Source organism: Elgaria multicarinata, chromosome 1 (genome assembly GCF_023053635.1).
Source record: "Elgaria multicarinata webbii isolate HBS135686 ecotype San Diego chromosome 1, rElgMul1.1.pri, whole genome shotgun sequence".
NCBI classification, from domain to species: Eukaryota; Metazoa; Chordata; class Lepidosauria; order Squamata; family Anguidae; genus Elgaria; species Elgaria multicarinata.
The window spans coordinates 190,930,970-190,948,797 of record NC_086171.1 but is presented as its reverse complement, the minus strand read 5'-3'; the positions used below and the strand labels follow the sequence as shown (position 1 = coordinate 190,948,797).

The 17,828-nt window shown below is 45.2% G+C and overlaps 1 protein-coding gene across 1 annotated transcript in view; it reads left to right on the top strand.

Annotated features, from left to right (window-relative positions):
- Window positions 1-15,219, top strand: part of PABPC1L (poly(A) binding protein cytoplasmic 1 like) — a 33,089-nt gene extending 17,870 nt beyond the window's left edge. Inside the window, exons 11-15 of the mRNA XM_063145591.1 lie at window positions 971-1,110; window positions 1,935-2,028; window positions 6,852-6,982; window positions 13,701-13,789; window positions 14,618-15,219. Of these exons, the coding sequence (XP_063001661.1) occupies window positions 971-1,110; window positions 1,935-2,028; window positions 6,852-6,982; window positions 13,701-13,784 (449 nt within the window). The 3' untranslated portion in view covers window positions 13,785-13,789; window positions 14,618-15,219. The remainder of the gene's footprint in view (window positions 1-970; window positions 1,111-1,934; window positions 2,029-6,851; window positions 6,983-13,700; window positions 13,790-14,617) is intronic.
- Window positions 15,220-17,828: the final 2,609 nt, after the last annotated feature.

Sequence of the window (17,828 nt, the reverse complement as noted above, 5' to 3'; positions counted from 1 at the left end):
ATCAAAATATAGTCCAGGGAAAGCCTGTCGGATTTAACATTTTCCACATCTCAGACTGCACGAGGGAGGGTTTTCCAGAGGGTGGGTGCCACTACAGAGAGAATATGCTATTCATAATTTCTCTACAGAAAAAAAACAACATTCTTGGGATCTGTCACAATGTAGCATCCCCAGGAAATAGAACTTGGGACTGAGCTATGGAATTAGGAGCAGGCTTAGTGGGAGTCCCTGAGTTCTATGGTACCTGGCAGCAGGGATGCAATCCCTCAGGCCCGGGGATGAAATCCAGCCTTCCAGGGTTCCCCCTTTCCTTGCCCTAACCCCCCTTTTCCCCAACCAGCGATCATGCGGTGATTTCTGGGACTTTGTACAGTCGCCCACCCCACCCCAGTTCTGAAAGGTTGAAATGCCTCTCCTGTGGTTTCGTTACTGGCAGTAGGAGCTCTATACTTAAATCATAGAATCATAGAATAGTAAAGTTGGAGGGGGCCTATAAGGCCATTGAGTCCAACCCCCTGCTCAATGCTGGTATACCAGCATACCATTGTTGGTATATTTGGGGTATATTGGCCCCGTCCCCCTTTGCCTTTGGCCCTACCTACCTCTGGAATGTGGCCCCTATAAGCTTCTCTGAAATGACATTTGGCTGCAGTTTGGGAATCAAGTGAGTACTTGGGAACAAACCCTGTTCCTACCCTGCCTCCTGCAGACCAAGGGTTGATGTCCGGTTTAGCCTCTGTGCTTATGATGAGATCTTTAGACCACCCAGTTAGGTTGACTTCAACGTGTCATGCAATGGAGATCTTAGGTAGATTTCACAGGCCTGTATGACCCAGATCCTGGATGCACTTGGAGGCTGCAATTATCTCCCCACCCTCACCCCTCTTCTTTTGACACCATTTTTAGAAGCTCCTTTAAAAGTGTGCAGCATGAAGGCCAGCCTTCCAAAATGTTCCTGTTCTCATTCCAGCCAACATAGGGACTCAGACGGTCAGCGTTCGGGCACCCTCCTCTCCGACCTTCTCACGTGGCATCTCGCAGTACAAATACTCTTCAGCAGTAAGGAACATCCAGCCCTTAAGCTCAGTAACACCCATACCAATGCAGCAGGTAACCAACCCTTCCATTGTGAAATCCTTAAAACAGCAACAACGATAGAGAACAGAACCTTGCAATAGGCCATGTTTTCTTCCAGCTGCACTTGGACACCAAAGGTTTTTGTGATGGTGCCATGTTGTGTTTGGCAAATGTAGTAAAGGTGAGTGTGGGCTCTGGTCATTGGTGTGGGAATGGTCTCAATGTAGACACCAAATAGAGCCCAGCAACTCCAGTTACGTCCCTTATTTCATGGCTGCTACACCCCTCCACGTTTTCGTCTACTGCTACTTAATATGAATTGCTGACTTGTACTCTAGGCAGTACGGAGTACATAGAAGTTAAAGACACAATATTCTCTCCTTCTGCCTCATTGTGGCTGAGAGGGAAGAAAACCCCTTACTTTTTGATGAGCTTTGTTGCGCCCATGCCAAAATTGCCACTTGAGTTGTCGGGAGTTTCAGATCGAGGTCAGTACATCCAATGCGTCCTCTGCTGATTGTGTTGCTCCAGCAGGGCGCACTGCCGGCACAACTGGAAGTTAATGCTTCGTAGCGCAACCCCAGAATGAACTAAAATGCTTGTTTCTGGTATGGGACAAGTCCATGGAACTCCCTGACTTGTTCCATTCCTGAAATGAGTGTTGGTTTAGGAAGCCCTAGCTTCCTATTGTGTCGGTGGTGGGTCCTGCTGGCGTATAGACGGCACTGGAAACGTTCCCAAGTAGGAAGAGTTGCGGTCAATAGAAGATGTTCCACAGAGTACCATCAAAGGTATTAATCTTGGAACAACTGGGTCAGAGGTGCTACTACTGGTGTGTTCTGTTTCTTGGTCTCTAGGTTGTAGAACCAGCTGTTCACATCAATGGGCAGGAGCCACTGACAGCATCCATACTAGCTGCAGCCTCTCCTCAAGAGCAGAAACAAATGCTTGGTGAGTGTGGCCAGTCCACCTTGAGTAAGTTGTGCCCACCTGAGCTGCCCTGTTCATCTAGGGAGATCTCTGGGCAAAAGTTTCAATCCAACTTAATTTCTTAAAGTTGCCACTCCTTAGCTTGCAAAGCCCTTCCTGGTTTCTCCCAGACTCATTGTCTCTGGTTGTAATTATTTAGTAATGTTGGCAATGCATTCTGTACATATTCAGATGCTGCTTATGCTTCAGAACTGAACCTTGGCATTTAGGGCAGATTCTGGAGCTTAATTTCTGAAACAAATAATAAGTTCTCCATATTTGCCTAGTTTAAATTTCTCCAAACAGTGGGATGGTTCACTTCACTACTTGAGACTTCAGGGGAAGTAATATATCAGCTTTCTCCAACCTCGTCTAGTCTAACACATCTGGAGGACACCAGGTTGGAGAAAGCTGCAATATTGGTCTTTGGATGTTGGATGCTAGTTAATTTATTTTATGGTTCTTAGGCAGGGGTTGCTAGAAGAAGGGGCAGACTGGATCCCCATTCCACCCCACTCACTAGTGACACTTGAGCATTTTAGACATCCATAAGCTACCTACCTTCTCCACATACATATTAGAAATAATAAAATGTGCAGGGACTGAAAACAAGAAGCTTCTAATTAACATTGGAAATGATCTATACTGAATGGAACTTACTTACGAGCAAACATTATAGAAGGCTTGTCTTGGTAATGGAGAAGGACATTGATGGCTGATATAGTGTTATATTAAGTGCTGTTTGTTACTGCGGTCCCTTTTTGGGTTCAGCCGCTGGGAACAAAGCACTTATAAGGAAGACATGGAATGGAATGGGAGTAAAACTTTGGTTCACAAGCAGGTCTGGCTTTCCTTAAGGGCAGAAAGTTTTGCTGCCTGGGGTCTGAGATGCAGACTGTTACACTGACAAAACTGTAGTCAAGCAATGGAACAATGGACTAGTATGAGTTGCTGCAACATTTGCTACTCCCTGTGTCCAGCAACTCTGTGAGTCTAGAGTGTCCCCCTGTATGCTAAGGCCTAGGGTTATGTCAACCTCTAAAAGAATGGAAAACTGCCCCTGCAGGTTTCTGCCCCCAAACAGTTCACCAATCCAAAACCGAATTTTCCAGTTGGCAACTAAGGAGAAGGAAAAATGGGCCAAGCAGAAAACTTGAGGGGTGTCCGTGGATCAAAAAGCAACTGCACCCTGCTAGAGAAACTCACCTTTGTTCCTCTCTTTCATGCTTGATCTTTACATGTTGTTCAGCTCTGAGCTTTGTTAGCAGATTTTGTTGTTTTGGATGGCTTCCCCCCCCTCCCCGCCCCAAATTTGATTTTTGCCTTTTGATAGAAGAAGGGTCCTCCCTTTTTTTAACATTTTTTTCTGGCTTTGAAACTATTCGGGTCAATCCCCCCACCCCCACCTTCACCCCAGCCAGTACTTTGAACTGGATTCGTGGCTCCTGTGCAGCTTGATTCAGTCCCCTCCCCACAACTCTATGTCTATATTTTATTTTACTGACTGGTCTAATCTGGAGTCTGTGGCCGGCCCAAAGTCGCCCAGTGAGCTTCACGGCTGAGTGGGGGCAACTTGAATCCGGATCTCCCGAGTCCCGGTCCAACACTGTGACCACTGCACCACACTGGTGTACCCTACAGTGGCCAGTTCGATACCTCTGGGAAGCTCACAAGCAGTTCATGAAGGCAATAGTCGGCAGTAACTGGTATACAGAAGCATGCTGTCTGCCTCTGAACCTAGAGGTGGCATCCTGTCGGTAGGGAATTGCATTTTCCAAGCACTTCTTTTTCCCTGCTATATTTCGCCTCCTTTTAAGGTCTACAATGTACTCCTATATTGCTCTTCCACTGCAACAGGTGGGTACTGTTATCCGGTTACTTCCAGCAATCTTGGCTCTCTTCCACTCTTGCCCAGGCTGCTACTTGGCGTTGCTGAATCCTGGAGTCTCCGCCTGGTTGTCTCATTCCCTTCACCCCCCCCCCCAGCACTTATAGATGAGTCAGACCCCTCCCCCTCCCCCCTAGAACTTCTAGATGAGACACCCCAGCCACCATCAGGAGAAAAGCTAGTGACTTTCCTACATGGTAGGAAATCCCGAGATATTTCAAAAGAATCGGGATATCCAAGGATTTTTTTTTTTTTTTTTTAAGCAGAATAACTGAGGGAAGGAGCGGAAGACATGCAGGAGGCTCATGACATCATCAAGATGACCCACAAACTTCCTTGAGTGGCCAGTCATGATTGTGGTACAAATTGCTCATTTAGAGAAGCCCTATGCCACACCTGCCCTCTTGCTAAATCAATTTCAGTGGACAACTCAAACATATGGCATCCTCCAGGAGAATTCGCTCTGTCTCTTTCCAACATATATTGCTATGGCAGAGCCCTCTTTAGCATGCCGCACACTAAAGAGGCATGATAAAGGTCGCAAAGCTATATCAAAACAGTTCCAGTCATCATTATTATTATTATTATTATTATTATTATTATTATTTATTTATATAGCACCATCAATGTACATGGTGCTGTACAGAGTAAAACAGTAAATAGCAAGACTCTGCCGCATAGGCTTATTAGATTGTAAGCCTATGCGGCAGAGTCTTGCTATTTACTGTTTTACTCTGTACAGCACCATGTACATTGATGGTGCTATATAAATAAATAATAATAATAATAATAATAATGACTGGAACTGTTTTGATATAGCTTTGCGACCTTTATCATGCCTCTTTAGTGTGCGGCATGCTAAAGAGGGCTCTGCCATAGCAATATATGTTGGAAAGAGACAGAGCGAATTCTCCTGGAGGATGCCATATGTTTGAGTTGTCCACTGAAATTGATTTAGCAAGAGGGCAGGTGTGGCATAGGGCTTCTCTAAATGAGCAATTTGTACCACAATCATGACTGGCCACTCACGGAAGTTTGTGGGTCATCTTGATGATGTCATGAGCCTCCTGCATGTCTTCCACTCCTTCCCTCAGTTATTCTGCTTAAAAAAAATCCTTGGATATCCCGATTCTTTTGAAATATCTCGGGATTTCTACCATGTGCAGCCAAAAGTGCGCTACAAAAACCCACTAGAGGGCATAGTTCCATTCAATACTGTGAGCAACGAGAGGAGGGGAAGTTTTCAATTAAGACCATGTGATTGCCCCTTTCCTCCCATGTAATTCAGATCATTATAATTGTGCAAGAGAAGCAGGAAGCAAAGCTCCGATAAGCGACCGTGATTTTCCTTTAATCTAAGGAAGCCCATAGAGATTAAGAGACTGAACGAATGAACTGGGAAATCCTCGGTTTGAATCTGCATTCAGCCATGAACTTCAAGGTGGTCTTAACCAAGCCTCCTCCTCCTCCTCTCTCTCTCTCTCTCTCTCTCTCTCTCTCTCTCATACACACACACACACACAGTCTCACTCTCACTTTCAGCCTCCATCTGCAACATAGGGGACAATAATAGTGACTTCTCTTACAGGATGGTTGTAAGGATTGTAACTAGATAACACATGTGAAGGGCTTTGAACACTTGAAATTGCTATGGCCACATTTTTATTATTTTTTTGGCGCTAGATTAAAATTGCCCTCTTCCCTCAGGCATTTGGCAGCAAATAATGAGTGTTTGATCTGGTCTTGGATTGCCTCTGGCCTATTGGTTTAAATTGTTTTAGGATTATGTTGTTGTTGTGTGTGCTATCTGTTATCTATACTTACACAATTTTTTAATATATACTTTATATAATGTATTTTAATGGTTTTAAAGTTTTGTGAACAGCCCAAAGAACTTCAGCTATGAGGAGGAATAGAAATATAATAAATGAATGAAATGAAATGAAATGCGAATGTTAAGTTGTTGTAGTATTAGTACTTGTAGTAGTTGGAGTGGATTGCTATTTTTGAAATCCCCTCTCATATAGAATCATAGAACAGCAGAGTTGGAAGGGGCCTACAAGGCCATCGAGTCCAACCCCCTGCTCAATGCAGGAATCCACCCTAAAGCATCCCCGACAGATGGTTGTCGAGTTGCCTTTTGAAGGCCTCTAGTGTGGGAGAGCCCACAACCTCCCTAGGTAACTGATTCCATTGTCGCACTGCTCTAACAGTCAGGAAGTTTTTCCTGATGTCCAGCTGGAATCTGGCTTCCTTTAACTTGAGCCCGTTATTCCGTGTCCTGCACTCTGGGAGGATCGAGAAGAGATCCTGGCCCTCCTCTGTGTGACAACCTTTTAAGTATTTGAAGAGTGCTATCATGTCTCCCCTCAATCTTCTCTTCTCCAGGCTAAACATGCCCAGTTCTTTCAGTCTCTCTTCATAGGGCTTTGTTTCCAGACCCCTGATCATCCTGGTTGCCCTCCTCTGAACACGCTCCAGCTTGTCTGCGTCCTTCTTGAATTGTGGAGCCCAGAACTGGACGCAATACTCTAGATGAGGCCTAACCAGGGCCGAATAGAGAGGAACCAGTACCTCACGTGATTTGGAAGCTATACTTCTATTAATGCAGCCCAAAATAGCATAACTGGAGTCAGCAGTGGACAGCTAGGAAGCTGCCCCTTAACATTTCCCCAAATCTCCCACAGTGATGCGATGTCAGGTGCTTTGGGACAGGGTAGGTGGCTTCTCGGATCCAGCCATCTGGCTCAGTGGGCCCGGGACTGGCACTGGTGAACCCCACTAGCTGCTTAAGAGTGCTGGTTGGAGACGTTGGACCTAAAATAGAGTGTAGTCTCATTTAGGAGGACTTTATTCACAAGTTGTCATTCCCCATCTCCAGGTAATGCCTGCTCTTGTCCTTTTTTGTTATGCCCAGGTGAACGTCTCTACCCTCTAATTCAGGCAATGCACCCCTCCATGGCTGGGAAGATCACGGGCATGCTGCTGGAGATAGATAACTCTGAGCTGTTGCTTATGCTGGAGTCATCAGAGTCTCTTCACTCTAAGGTACCGGAATCCCAAAAGAACATAAGATAAGCTGTGCTGAATCAGACCAATGGCCAAACTAGTCCAGCAGCCCACAGTGGCCAACCAGATACCTATGGGGAGCCCACAAGGGGACATGAGCAGAATACCACCCTCCCACTAGCGTTCCCCAGCAACTGATACCGAGATGTATATTCTACCTCTTATCTCTAATATTGGAGGAACTATATAGACACTTGTTTGCTGTTATTGTTTTAAGAAGTGGGAGCGTGGGGATATTGTGATAAAAGAGGGCAATGTTCTTGGAGAATAGCTATAACTGGGGAGCAAGAAGGTGTAGAGGGGATAGTATTGCAAATTGCTTTCAAAATTGGTAGGAAGCCAAAGAAACAGTTAAATGCACATTAAGGCAGTTGACTGCAGTCTTTCAGCTCCATCAGACGAGTGTTTTATTGCACGCTCGTTACTGAGCACTCACAGATTTTCGCGGGTCCCTCTCACGATGCCGTCTGCCTCCCGCCCCTTCTAGCATCTTCACACGACAAAAAACACCCCAGTAAATCCGATTTATTTTTTGAGATGGAACTTGCCCCTAACTCCTGCTGTGTTTCCTCTCCCTTGAGAATGAGGAAATAATGAGGGGGAAATGCATGGGTGGAGAAGCGACGGTAAGGAAACACGATTTCCCCTTGTGATGACGCTCATTTTCTTTTTAAACTAGCCCAACACTATTATTGTATCAGTGTTGCAGAGTGGGGTCGGCAAGCTACAGGTCTGCGTCCTGGAATGAAAAATGGACCACCTTAGCTCATGACCTGGCCTTAACCTAATCCTTTACAAGAGCTTTCCTTCTCTGTCATTTTTTTCCAGTTGGGAAAAGAAACTTGGGCTGCTTATGTTTGAGCTGGGGAACATCTGTTTCTTTTCTCTCTCCCATCTTCCCCTGGCATGGGGAAGAGTTCTGTGTATCACAAAAGCTTATATACTGCATTTTAAATAGCAGCTCATGCTAATGATTCTGTGGCTCTGGGTTGAATTGTTACTCCTTTGGGCTCAAGGGGCTCCAATTTCATTTATTTATTGGCTGCTTTTCAGAGCAGGAGCCCCCTCAACATGGCATACAATAATACAACTTGCATAATAAAAAACGATACAGTAATAAAAACAGTAAAACATCAACAGGAGCAAACACCCTAAAAAACAGCAAACACCAGCGTAAAAATAAAACCTACCACTTACAGCTGCAACTACAACCCAGTCCGATAAACATAATCAGGAGACGGCCAGAGTAAAGTAGTAGGTTTTCAAGGTCATCCCTAAAGCTTGCAATGAAGGAGCCTGGTAGACCTCCGATGGCAGTTTATTCCTGAAATATGGGGCCTTTCTCATGTACCTGCCTCCTAACTGTCCTCACAGATAAGGAAGTGAGAAAGGTCTCTCTGGCTGATCTTAAAATGTGGGCTGGATGATATGGGCGAAGGTGGTCCTTCAAGTAATTTGGTCCCAAACCGTTTTTAAGGCTTTAAAGTAGGGATGTGCTCCGCTCCGATTAGGAGCGTAGAAGCAGTAGCGGATTGGCCTGCTCCGCCTTACCCAGAGGCGGAGTAGGAGCGGACCGCGGACCCCCTAGAAGCAAGGCGAAGAGAAGCGACCATTTTTCGGAGCTCCGAGTTCAGTCGGAGCGCTCCGGTCGCCATCTTGAAAACATTTCGCCATAGGATTGCATTGCGGCAAATAATCGCGCATAACTACGTTGTTTTTGAAGCTATCGTTCTGGAAATTCTTGTGCACAGAGAGTCGTGGATGGGGGTCATTTTGAGACCACTCTCACCTCTCTGCGTGCTGTGGTTCACGTGCAATATTTTTTTAAAAATCGGGTCAACCGCGGGGCTCAAACTGCGTTTCGGCTTTTCGCCCATAGGATTGCATTGAGGGAAAGAATCGGGGATAACTGGGGGGGGGGTTTAAGCTATCGTTCTGAAAATTCTTGTGCACAGAGAGTCGTGGATGGGGGTCATTTTGAGACCACTCTCAACTTTCTGCGTGCTGTGGTTCACGTGCAATATTTTTTTAAAAATCGGGTCAACCGCAGGGCTCAAACGGCGTTTCGGCTTTTCGCCCATAGGATTGCATTGAGGGAAAGAATCGGGGATAACTGGGGGGGGGGTTTAAGCTATCGTTCTGAAAATTCTTGTGCACAGAGAGTCGTGGATGGGGGTCATTTTGAGACCACTCTCAACTTTCTGCGTGCTGTGGTTCACGTGCAATATTTTTTTAAAAATCGGGGTTTGGGTTTTTTTTTTTTATTATTATTATTTTTTTGGAAGCGATGACAGGCACATTCAACTCCCAATCCTGATGAGAATTCATCTCCTCAGAAAGCATCCTCCTCCAATCCCAGCGTTGGAGGGGGGACTAAGGCAGACCCACCCTGAGAACTTTCTGTTTTGTGTCTCTTTGTGGGTTGGCGTTCGTGGAGGGAACACTTACTTAGCTAGTGCTCCTGCTTTGGAGATAGATTAATTTAATATAGGTTTAGTTTGGCGCGTGTGTGTGTTTGTTTGCTTCTTTCTGACTTGTAGCTTAGTTTGCCCTGTGTTTTCCCCTTACTTTGATTTAATATAAACTTTATTTTTGAATTTTGGAGTGTGTGGTTGGGTTGGTTGCCCCCCCCCTTCCCTGTATTAAAGCCTGACTGTTCTGCTTTTGTGAAAGCTTTCTTTTGAAAGCATACACACACTTTTTGTCCCATTTCCCTACATTTATATTCTTAAACATATTTTATTATATTCTTTCACATAGTCCATTAGTATATATTCTCATACATATTATATTAGTATTCATATTTTGTTCTTCTTATAGTAGTGGTTGGTTCTTTTTCCCCCTCCCCTCTCTTAAATCCTGATTGTGTTTCCTTCTATCTTCTATATACCAAATATACCAAAAAAATTGGATTCTCTTTTTCTTCTCTGTGTAACTTCGACGGAGTGGGCTGCTTTTGTCAAGTTCAACAGGCAGCCACAGATTGAGCATTTTGGGGAAAGCATACGCACACCATTTCCCTATTCTTAAACATATTATTATTATATTCTTTGACATAGTCTTAGTAGTCTGTTAGTATACATTCTCATACATATTAGTAGTAGTATTCATATTTTGTTCTTCTTATAGTAGTGGTTGTCCCATTTCTTGTCCCATTTCCCTACATTTATTAGTAATATTCTAAAACATATTATTATATTCTTGTAGATATTCTTAGTAGTATATTCTCATACATATTAGTAGTAGTATATTTTATTGTTCTTGTCCCATTTCCCTACATTTAAACATATTATATTCTTCTTATACATATTCTTAGTAGTACCTTATACATAGTATTAGTAGTATTAATATTTTGTTAGTCATCATGAAAAGAGAAAGCAGGCGTGCTGAAAGCAGCAAGGCTCAGTCTGCCAGCAGGGCTTCCTCTCCTCCTGTGAAACTCAAACGGGCAACTCCTTGGCTGACTGCTCCAAAACAGAAGCAGGACAAGCAGCAGGCAGAGCCACTCTCTTCTGCAACTTGTGCCCGGCGTTCTCTTTTTGAGGGTGGGAATGGGAAAAGTGCCCGTTTGCAAGAGGCACGTGGCAGCAGTGCCATTAGAGGAGGAGGAGTATCCCCAACTCCTTCATTCTCCTTTCAGCCCACGAGCCCGCTGATGGACCTAGACGAGGTCCTCAGCACAGTGGAGGGGGGGGAGGAGGAGGAGGCGGTGGGCCTCCAGGATGTGGGGGCTGAGGAGGAGCAGCAGCAGGCCGAGGCTCTCTCCCCAGTCTCATCCCACACCCCTGTTTCTGTGGCAACACCAGAGAGCTCAGGCGGGCAATTGGTGGTGTCACCACAGAAACGAAAGACAAGCATCGTGTGGGACCACTTTGAGTTGGGAGCGGATCCCCGCTTTGCTGTCTGTCGCCACTGCAAACTCAGCCTAAGCAGGGGTTCATCGACAGGGCATTATGGAACCAGCAGCATGAAGATGCATCTTCATAGGCAGCACCAGGCGATCTTGCTGGGGAAAGAGGCGGGCAAGGCGACTGGTTCCAGGGGAAAGCCGAAGGCTGCTGCTGGCACTGCCACTCTAAGCTCTCCATCTCCCATCCCCACAAGGGTTAGGCAGGCAACCCTGCAGGACATGGGGTGGGGGAAGTATTGACCCACAAGATGGCGTTTTCCAATGCCCACCCAGGGTGCTACTGTGTTGGGGCATCTGCCGGGACTGACTCCTCCCCAATACTAGATCTATGACATGTCACTCTGCCTGCCCCTCTGCTAGCCTGTCCTCCTCGGTGACCGACTCGCTGGGATGGTTTGCGTTTGCAATGCGTGACTAACTGCAATGCTGGCTTAGAAACCAGCCATCACTTCCTTGTGCCCCCAGAAATGCCCGCAGCCTGCCTGCCTGCCTGCCCGCCTCCCCCGGGGTGCTGCTGTGGTGGGGCATCTGCCAGGACTGACTCCTCGCCTACTCTGCCTGCCTCTCTGCCCGCCTGGTGCCTGGTTTGCTCCCAATCGTCCTCCTCTGTGCCCCTCAAGGCGTAACTGCTGGCTTAGAAAGAAACAACCAGCCATCTTTGCCTCACTTTGCGCCCACTTATGGGTTGGTTTGCTATGCGTTAGTGCTCAAGCCATCCTTGCGGCACTACAATGCATGCTGCCTGCCTGCTTTCCATTGATGGTGCTATATAAATAAATAATAATAATAATAATAATTCTCCCCTTCCCGCCTTGCAGCGATGGTGTATGTGTCTTGCTTTGACTAAGGGGAGAAGTCCTTCCTGCGCTCACTTAGACTTTATCAAATTCAATAATCCCTTTTTCAAATGTGCCAGAAGATTTAGGGTTATCTCGTGGCATGTTGGGATTGCCTTGGAACTGGCCCCATTGAGCTGTCTGCAATTGCAACTTTAAATCCCTGACATACTGGAGTGTTCAAATTTCAAAAGTTCCCCTAACATCAGGGGATGATGGGATTGCCTTGAAACTTGGTGTCCATGGGGACACATGGGTAAGCTGTCATGGGACCAAAGGATAGGTTTCTAACGTGCAAATTGACGTAGTTGTAGAATGGGACTTGATTTGGGGTGAGTTAAAAAGTTTAAGCCGCGCCAAAAATCAGGGGATGATGGGATTTGCTTGCAACTTGGCGTGCATGTGGACACATGGATAAGCTCTCCTGGTGCCGAGTTTGAGGTTTCTAACATGCAAATTGACGGAGCTATCCCAAGGGGTGTGAATGGGGTGCCCGATTTTCATAAATTCCCCAAAAATCAGGGGATGATGGGATTGCCTTGAAACTTGGCGTGCATGTGGACACGTGGATAAGCTATCATGGTGCTGAGTTTGAGGTTTCTAACGTGCAAATTGACGTAGTTGTAGAATGGGACAATTTGGGGTGAGTTAAGCCATGCCAAAAATCAGGGGATGATGGGATTTGCTTGCAACTTGGCGTGCATGTGGACACATGGATAAGCTCTCCTGGTGCCGAGTTTGAGGTTTCTAACATGCAAATTGACGGAGCTATCCCAAGGGGTGTGAATGGGGTGCCCGATTTTCATAAATTCCCCAAAAATCAGGGGATGATGGGATTGCCTTGAAACTTGGCGTGCATGTGGACACGTGGATAAGCTATCATGGTGCTGAGTTTGAGGTTTCTAACGTGCAAATTGACGGAGCTATCTAAAGGGGTGTGAATTAGGGTTATGGGAGGTGCGTTAGAGGGTAGAGCCGCGCCAAAAATCAGGGGATGATGGGATTTGCTTGCAACTTGGCGTGCATGTGGACACATGGATAAGCTGCCCTGGTGCCGAGTTTGAGGTTTGTAACATGCAAATTGACGGAGCTATCCCAAGGGGTGTGAATGGGGTGCCCGATTTTCAAAAATTCGCCAAAAATCAGGGGATGATGGGATTGCCTTGAAACTTGGCGTGTGTGTGTATACGCCCATGAGGTGTCATGGTGCCAAACGTGAGGTTTCTAACTTCAACGGAAAAAAAGTTGTTTACTTTTTTAGCTTTCAATGCAAGCCTATGGGGGGGCAAAAACGGAGCTCCGGATCCGATCCGGAGCTCCGGGCGGAGCGGAGCGGAAGTGGGCGGAGCGGGGGCGGGGCGGAGCGACCCGCTCCGAAAAATGGCGGATCTGCAAGTGAAGCGGAGCGGGGGGTCCGTGCACACCCCTACTTTAAAGGTCAAAACCAGCACTTCAAATTTGGCTTGGAAACCAAACAAGACTTTTACAGCAAGGTTGCTAAGCAGAGAGCTTCTGAAAGCAGGCTTTGGATCAAACAAAGATGGAGCCAACAGGCAAAGAGATGAAGAATCAGAAATGTAAAGCGACGAGAGTCTTGTTGCTTCTCCCCAGATCTGTAAAAATAGGGACCAGGATATCCTCAACCCTCAAAAATGGTAAACATTATTGCCTGAATAGACTACAGGTAGCAAATCTCAAGTAAAGTTTCCTTTAACGGCTTGGTCCTGAATGTGTGCCAGATTCGTTGGATGTGAAAACGGCAAGAGACTTAAAGGCATGGTTCGCCTCAATCAAAGTTGCCTGTGCAGCAGCTCTGCTTTCCGAAACATCCTTTTCAGGAAGGATACTGTTCTAGGGTTGAAGATGGGGCTTTGTATTGATTTGCAGAGTTCATCTTGGTACATCTGGCTGTACTAAATGACTGTCTTGTCTTGGGTTTTGTTTTTGTTAGACTGAGGAAGCGGTTGCTGTACTGCAAGCGCACCAGATCTCTGAAGTATCCCGTAAGAGTGGCTCAGCAGCATTCCTCCAGTGACCAAGGTGGGCATGGAAGAACTGGACGGGCATAACGTGGTTATTATTGTTTATATAGTGCCAACTATGTACATGGTGCTTTATAGAGAACAGGTGCGATAGGCGCCTGCCTATCCCAAAGGGCTTACGGTCTAAGATAGGCCTAGAAAAACGACAGACGAAAAGGGGGGGAATAGAGATATGGGTGCAGAGGGAGAACACGTGGTCATTTCAGTTACATGTCCTTTGAATGCAATGGGCACATTCGTAGGACATGCCAACCCATCATGGGGGAGGGGGGAAATGTTTTAATTCATCCACTTCCCAGTGGGATGCCCTTGCTTTTAAGAGTGGACTAAACCCTACCATCCCCACCCCACTTGATGACAAAGAACTCTCTCTCTCTCTCTCTCTCTCTGTTTCTGTTTCGAAAAAATAGAAGCCGCTTTAGTCATCTTGAGGGAAAAGGGGAACTGGGGGGGGGGGGCATCCTGAAACATGGGTACAGGGGACTAGATGCACGCTCTCCTCAACTGCAACCCTGTTTATTTGCTAAGTGCAACATGGAGGGCTCCAGTCAGGACAAGCCAGTTTTCTGGGGGTGATGGGAGTTGTAGACCAGCACATCTGGAGGGCAACAGGTTGGGAAACCCGGTTTAGGTAGATACCTATATGGGTGTTCTAATTTAGATTTATATGCTTTGAAATATAATTCCCCAGGGAGGACGCTCAAGGTGGCAAACAGACACATCAGCAATATCTTAAAAACCCGAATTTAGAAAGAACAATAACAGTTTGTAAGGACAGCAGTTAACCCTAATTTCTCCATTTGCTTTAAAAAGTGTGTGTTTGCAGAAAAAAGAAAGTGGACCACCCTGCTGAAGAGCGTGACGCACCAAGGCAGAAATGCTTCCTCTATAATGTCAAAGTATTTATTTTGCTTTTGCCTATGTGTATAATCCAGTTCTTTATGCAAAAATCTAGCCCTATTTAAATTACACTTTCTTTTGTGCACTTAAGATCCATTGCAATTTTCTTTCCCACAAACATTGTACTTACGTTTAAAATATATACATGTATAATATTCACATGAGTGCTCTTCTAGCAACTTTAGGAGGTGGGGGACATATTGTGGCAATGTAATAAGAGAATGAAGTGGAACAATATGGTTCCATTTATATATTTTTTCCAAAAGTTAATTTCTCAGTACTAGTCATTTTTAGTAGCCTTAATTATAAAACACTACTGGGGCCTGTAACAATGTTTTATTTGTTCCTGCTGTTGACCTGATAAAGAGCTGAAGCTTCACTTCATCAACCCTCGTGTCCTTTTCTAGATGTGTTTCTTCACTGTCCACTGTATAACTGCAAGCCGATGCATGTTTTGACAGGAAAAAATGTCCTTCAACTCCCAGCACTCCCCAGTCAGCCATACTGGCTGGGCCATGCTGGGAGCTGTAGGACATTTTTTTCTGTCTAAATGTGCGTGGGATTGCACTCTAAAGGGCAATAGCAACCACACTTCTGGCTTCAGTAGACCCAATACTTTTCAGACATTAATAGAATGTACCAAGCACACATACCTGACGCTTGCAACAGGTTTTTATATTGCATGATAAAAGTAGCTCGTTACTTTTAAATTGATGACTCTTCTGATTAAAAACAACTTTCTCCTACTTGTTTTACTTGGTCACATATACACACCTTTTTCTACAGAATGCTTACTCCTGTAGAAATTACCAAGATTGTATTTACTGTTAATTCCTTGTGGAGCTGCAAAGGAGACACCACGGGTTTTTTGTTTGTTTTTAGGAATTCTTAGCTATTAAGTAAATTGTCCCATAAATTTCACTTCTATGTGTAAAATGATGGGAAAGAGTTCACATTTTCATTTGGGAAGATAGCTGAATTACATCTTGGCAGCAAATAACATTGCTGGCTAAAGCTGGTCTCCAAAGTATGTACAAGGACTGTAAAGTGCAGGTACCTGTCACTTTAATACTGAGCTGGTATCCAATGCGAATTACAATGTATGCATTACCAGGGCAAGGTGTTAGTATTATTAAAGTGAGTTTATTCCTCAGTCAAAAAGGCTTCTACAACAGCTTACATGCAATCAGTGTCTCAAGGCAGTCTCTGCCCACAGGCTTACAATCTGAAAAGTTGTAACACAAAAGGGAAAAGGGATGGAGAGGGAAGAGGAAAAAATGAAGTATTTCAGCAGGGCTGCTGGAATGGCCTTGCTTTCCTTTCCATCTCTTTCTGTCCAGTCCATTAGAATGGCTGCTCATGGTGATAGCTGAGGAACCACCTTGTAGTGTAAACCTATTTCAGTAATGAGCCTGTTCAGACAACATGCTCAGCCATGTTTAGGTTGCTAACCCTTTTGCAGCAAATGGTTAGTGATTGCGTTTAAACTGGTTATGTAGCTACCATGGTTAGAAATGGTTCACATGACACACTGAGCCATAGTGTTTAGCTCAAAATACTTAACCACCATGGCTTAGCATGTTGTCTGAACAGGGTCAACGTGAAGCTGGAAAAACTGGTCTTCCTCTAACTGAAAAGGATGAAGATTGTACCAGTGTGCTATATTATCCATTAAGTCCTTGTACTTAGTGATGGAAGTCTAATGCCACAGTATGAGGTGAATGAAGTGGCTCTTCTTACGAACTTTAAAAAGGAAATGACAAGTAATGGGGCAGCAGTGAATACTAGGTGTTTTCCATCCCTTTGTGAAAATGCCAATGTAATAAAATCAGCATTGCTATGTAAGCTGGGAATGGAAGTTGTAGTCAAGCCTCTCTGTAGGGCACCATGTTGAGGAAGCCTGGTTTAGACTGTAGTGTTTTCTCACCAATCACAAATGTGGGGGGGGGGAACAATTAGGCTGGCCATATTGTATGCTACAAAAAAAACCACCCTTCTGTTAAGCCAGCTAATGTGACCTTTATAAATATTTTTTTCTCCTGATTTATGCTGATTTTGCTAATGGCAGAAGTTGAAAGACTGCCCTCCACCCCTGGGAAATCTTTCCATTTGTCCTTCTGATATTGGTGATAAAGGAATTCCTATTCTTCTTGAAGGCAGCTAGCTTGGTTCTTCTTGCTGCTTGTAGAAGGCACACTGCTGCATCAGATGAGGACAAAAAGTACCTCAATAGTAAAACGGCTACCTGATCTAACCTAGTCAGGCATTAATATAAAACGGAATGAATGAAAAATCTGAAGCTCTAGATGGAACTTTTGCAACGCCTAGGTAGGAAAAAATATTCCTTATGAATGAAGTTCCTGAAGGAGTGGGAAGGGACAAAGTCAGGATGGGCCTAACTCAGCCTTCCCCAACCTGGCCCCTCCAGATGTTTTGTACTAAAATGCCCAGCATTTCTGCTCATTGACCATGCTGCCGGTGGCTGTTGGCTGTCCAAAACACCTCAAGGGCATGGTGGTCCAGCAGAACTGCTTGTTCAGTCCCCGGTGCCATAGTTTGTGCTATACACACAGCCCTGGCTGCAGTCAAAAGTTTTAAACATAGTATGAGCAAAGTACACTTCACAGGATAACTCTTGTGCGTTATTGGCTGAGGACACGATCCTATGCATGTTTGGCCAGAAAAAAAAGTCCTACACACCACACACACACACACACGGCATTCTCCAGCCAGCATGGCTGCCTGCTAGGAACTGTATGACTTCCTTCTATCTAAACATGCATAGGATTGCACCCTTACTACTTAAGTGGCTTAATTTAGTATTCACTCATAAAAGAAACACCATCACATTGGCCCGATTTGCACATCAAAACAATCCATTAAAAAAAAAACCCTGGGAGAGTGTGTATGCTTAGTAATGCACGCTCGCTGTGAGTGGCCCTAGCTCATTTGCTGTGATGTGTGAACCAGGAATTTTGGCTTTTCAAGGGAGGGAGAATTTAAGTTTGCATATCACAGGAAACAACCAGGGGTAGAGTGTCCTTGGTTTATTTAGCCACTTCGGCTCACAGTGGGAGCAATCAGGAAGGATGAACACGCATGCTGCTGTGTCCACAACCATCAAGGAGAAATATCCT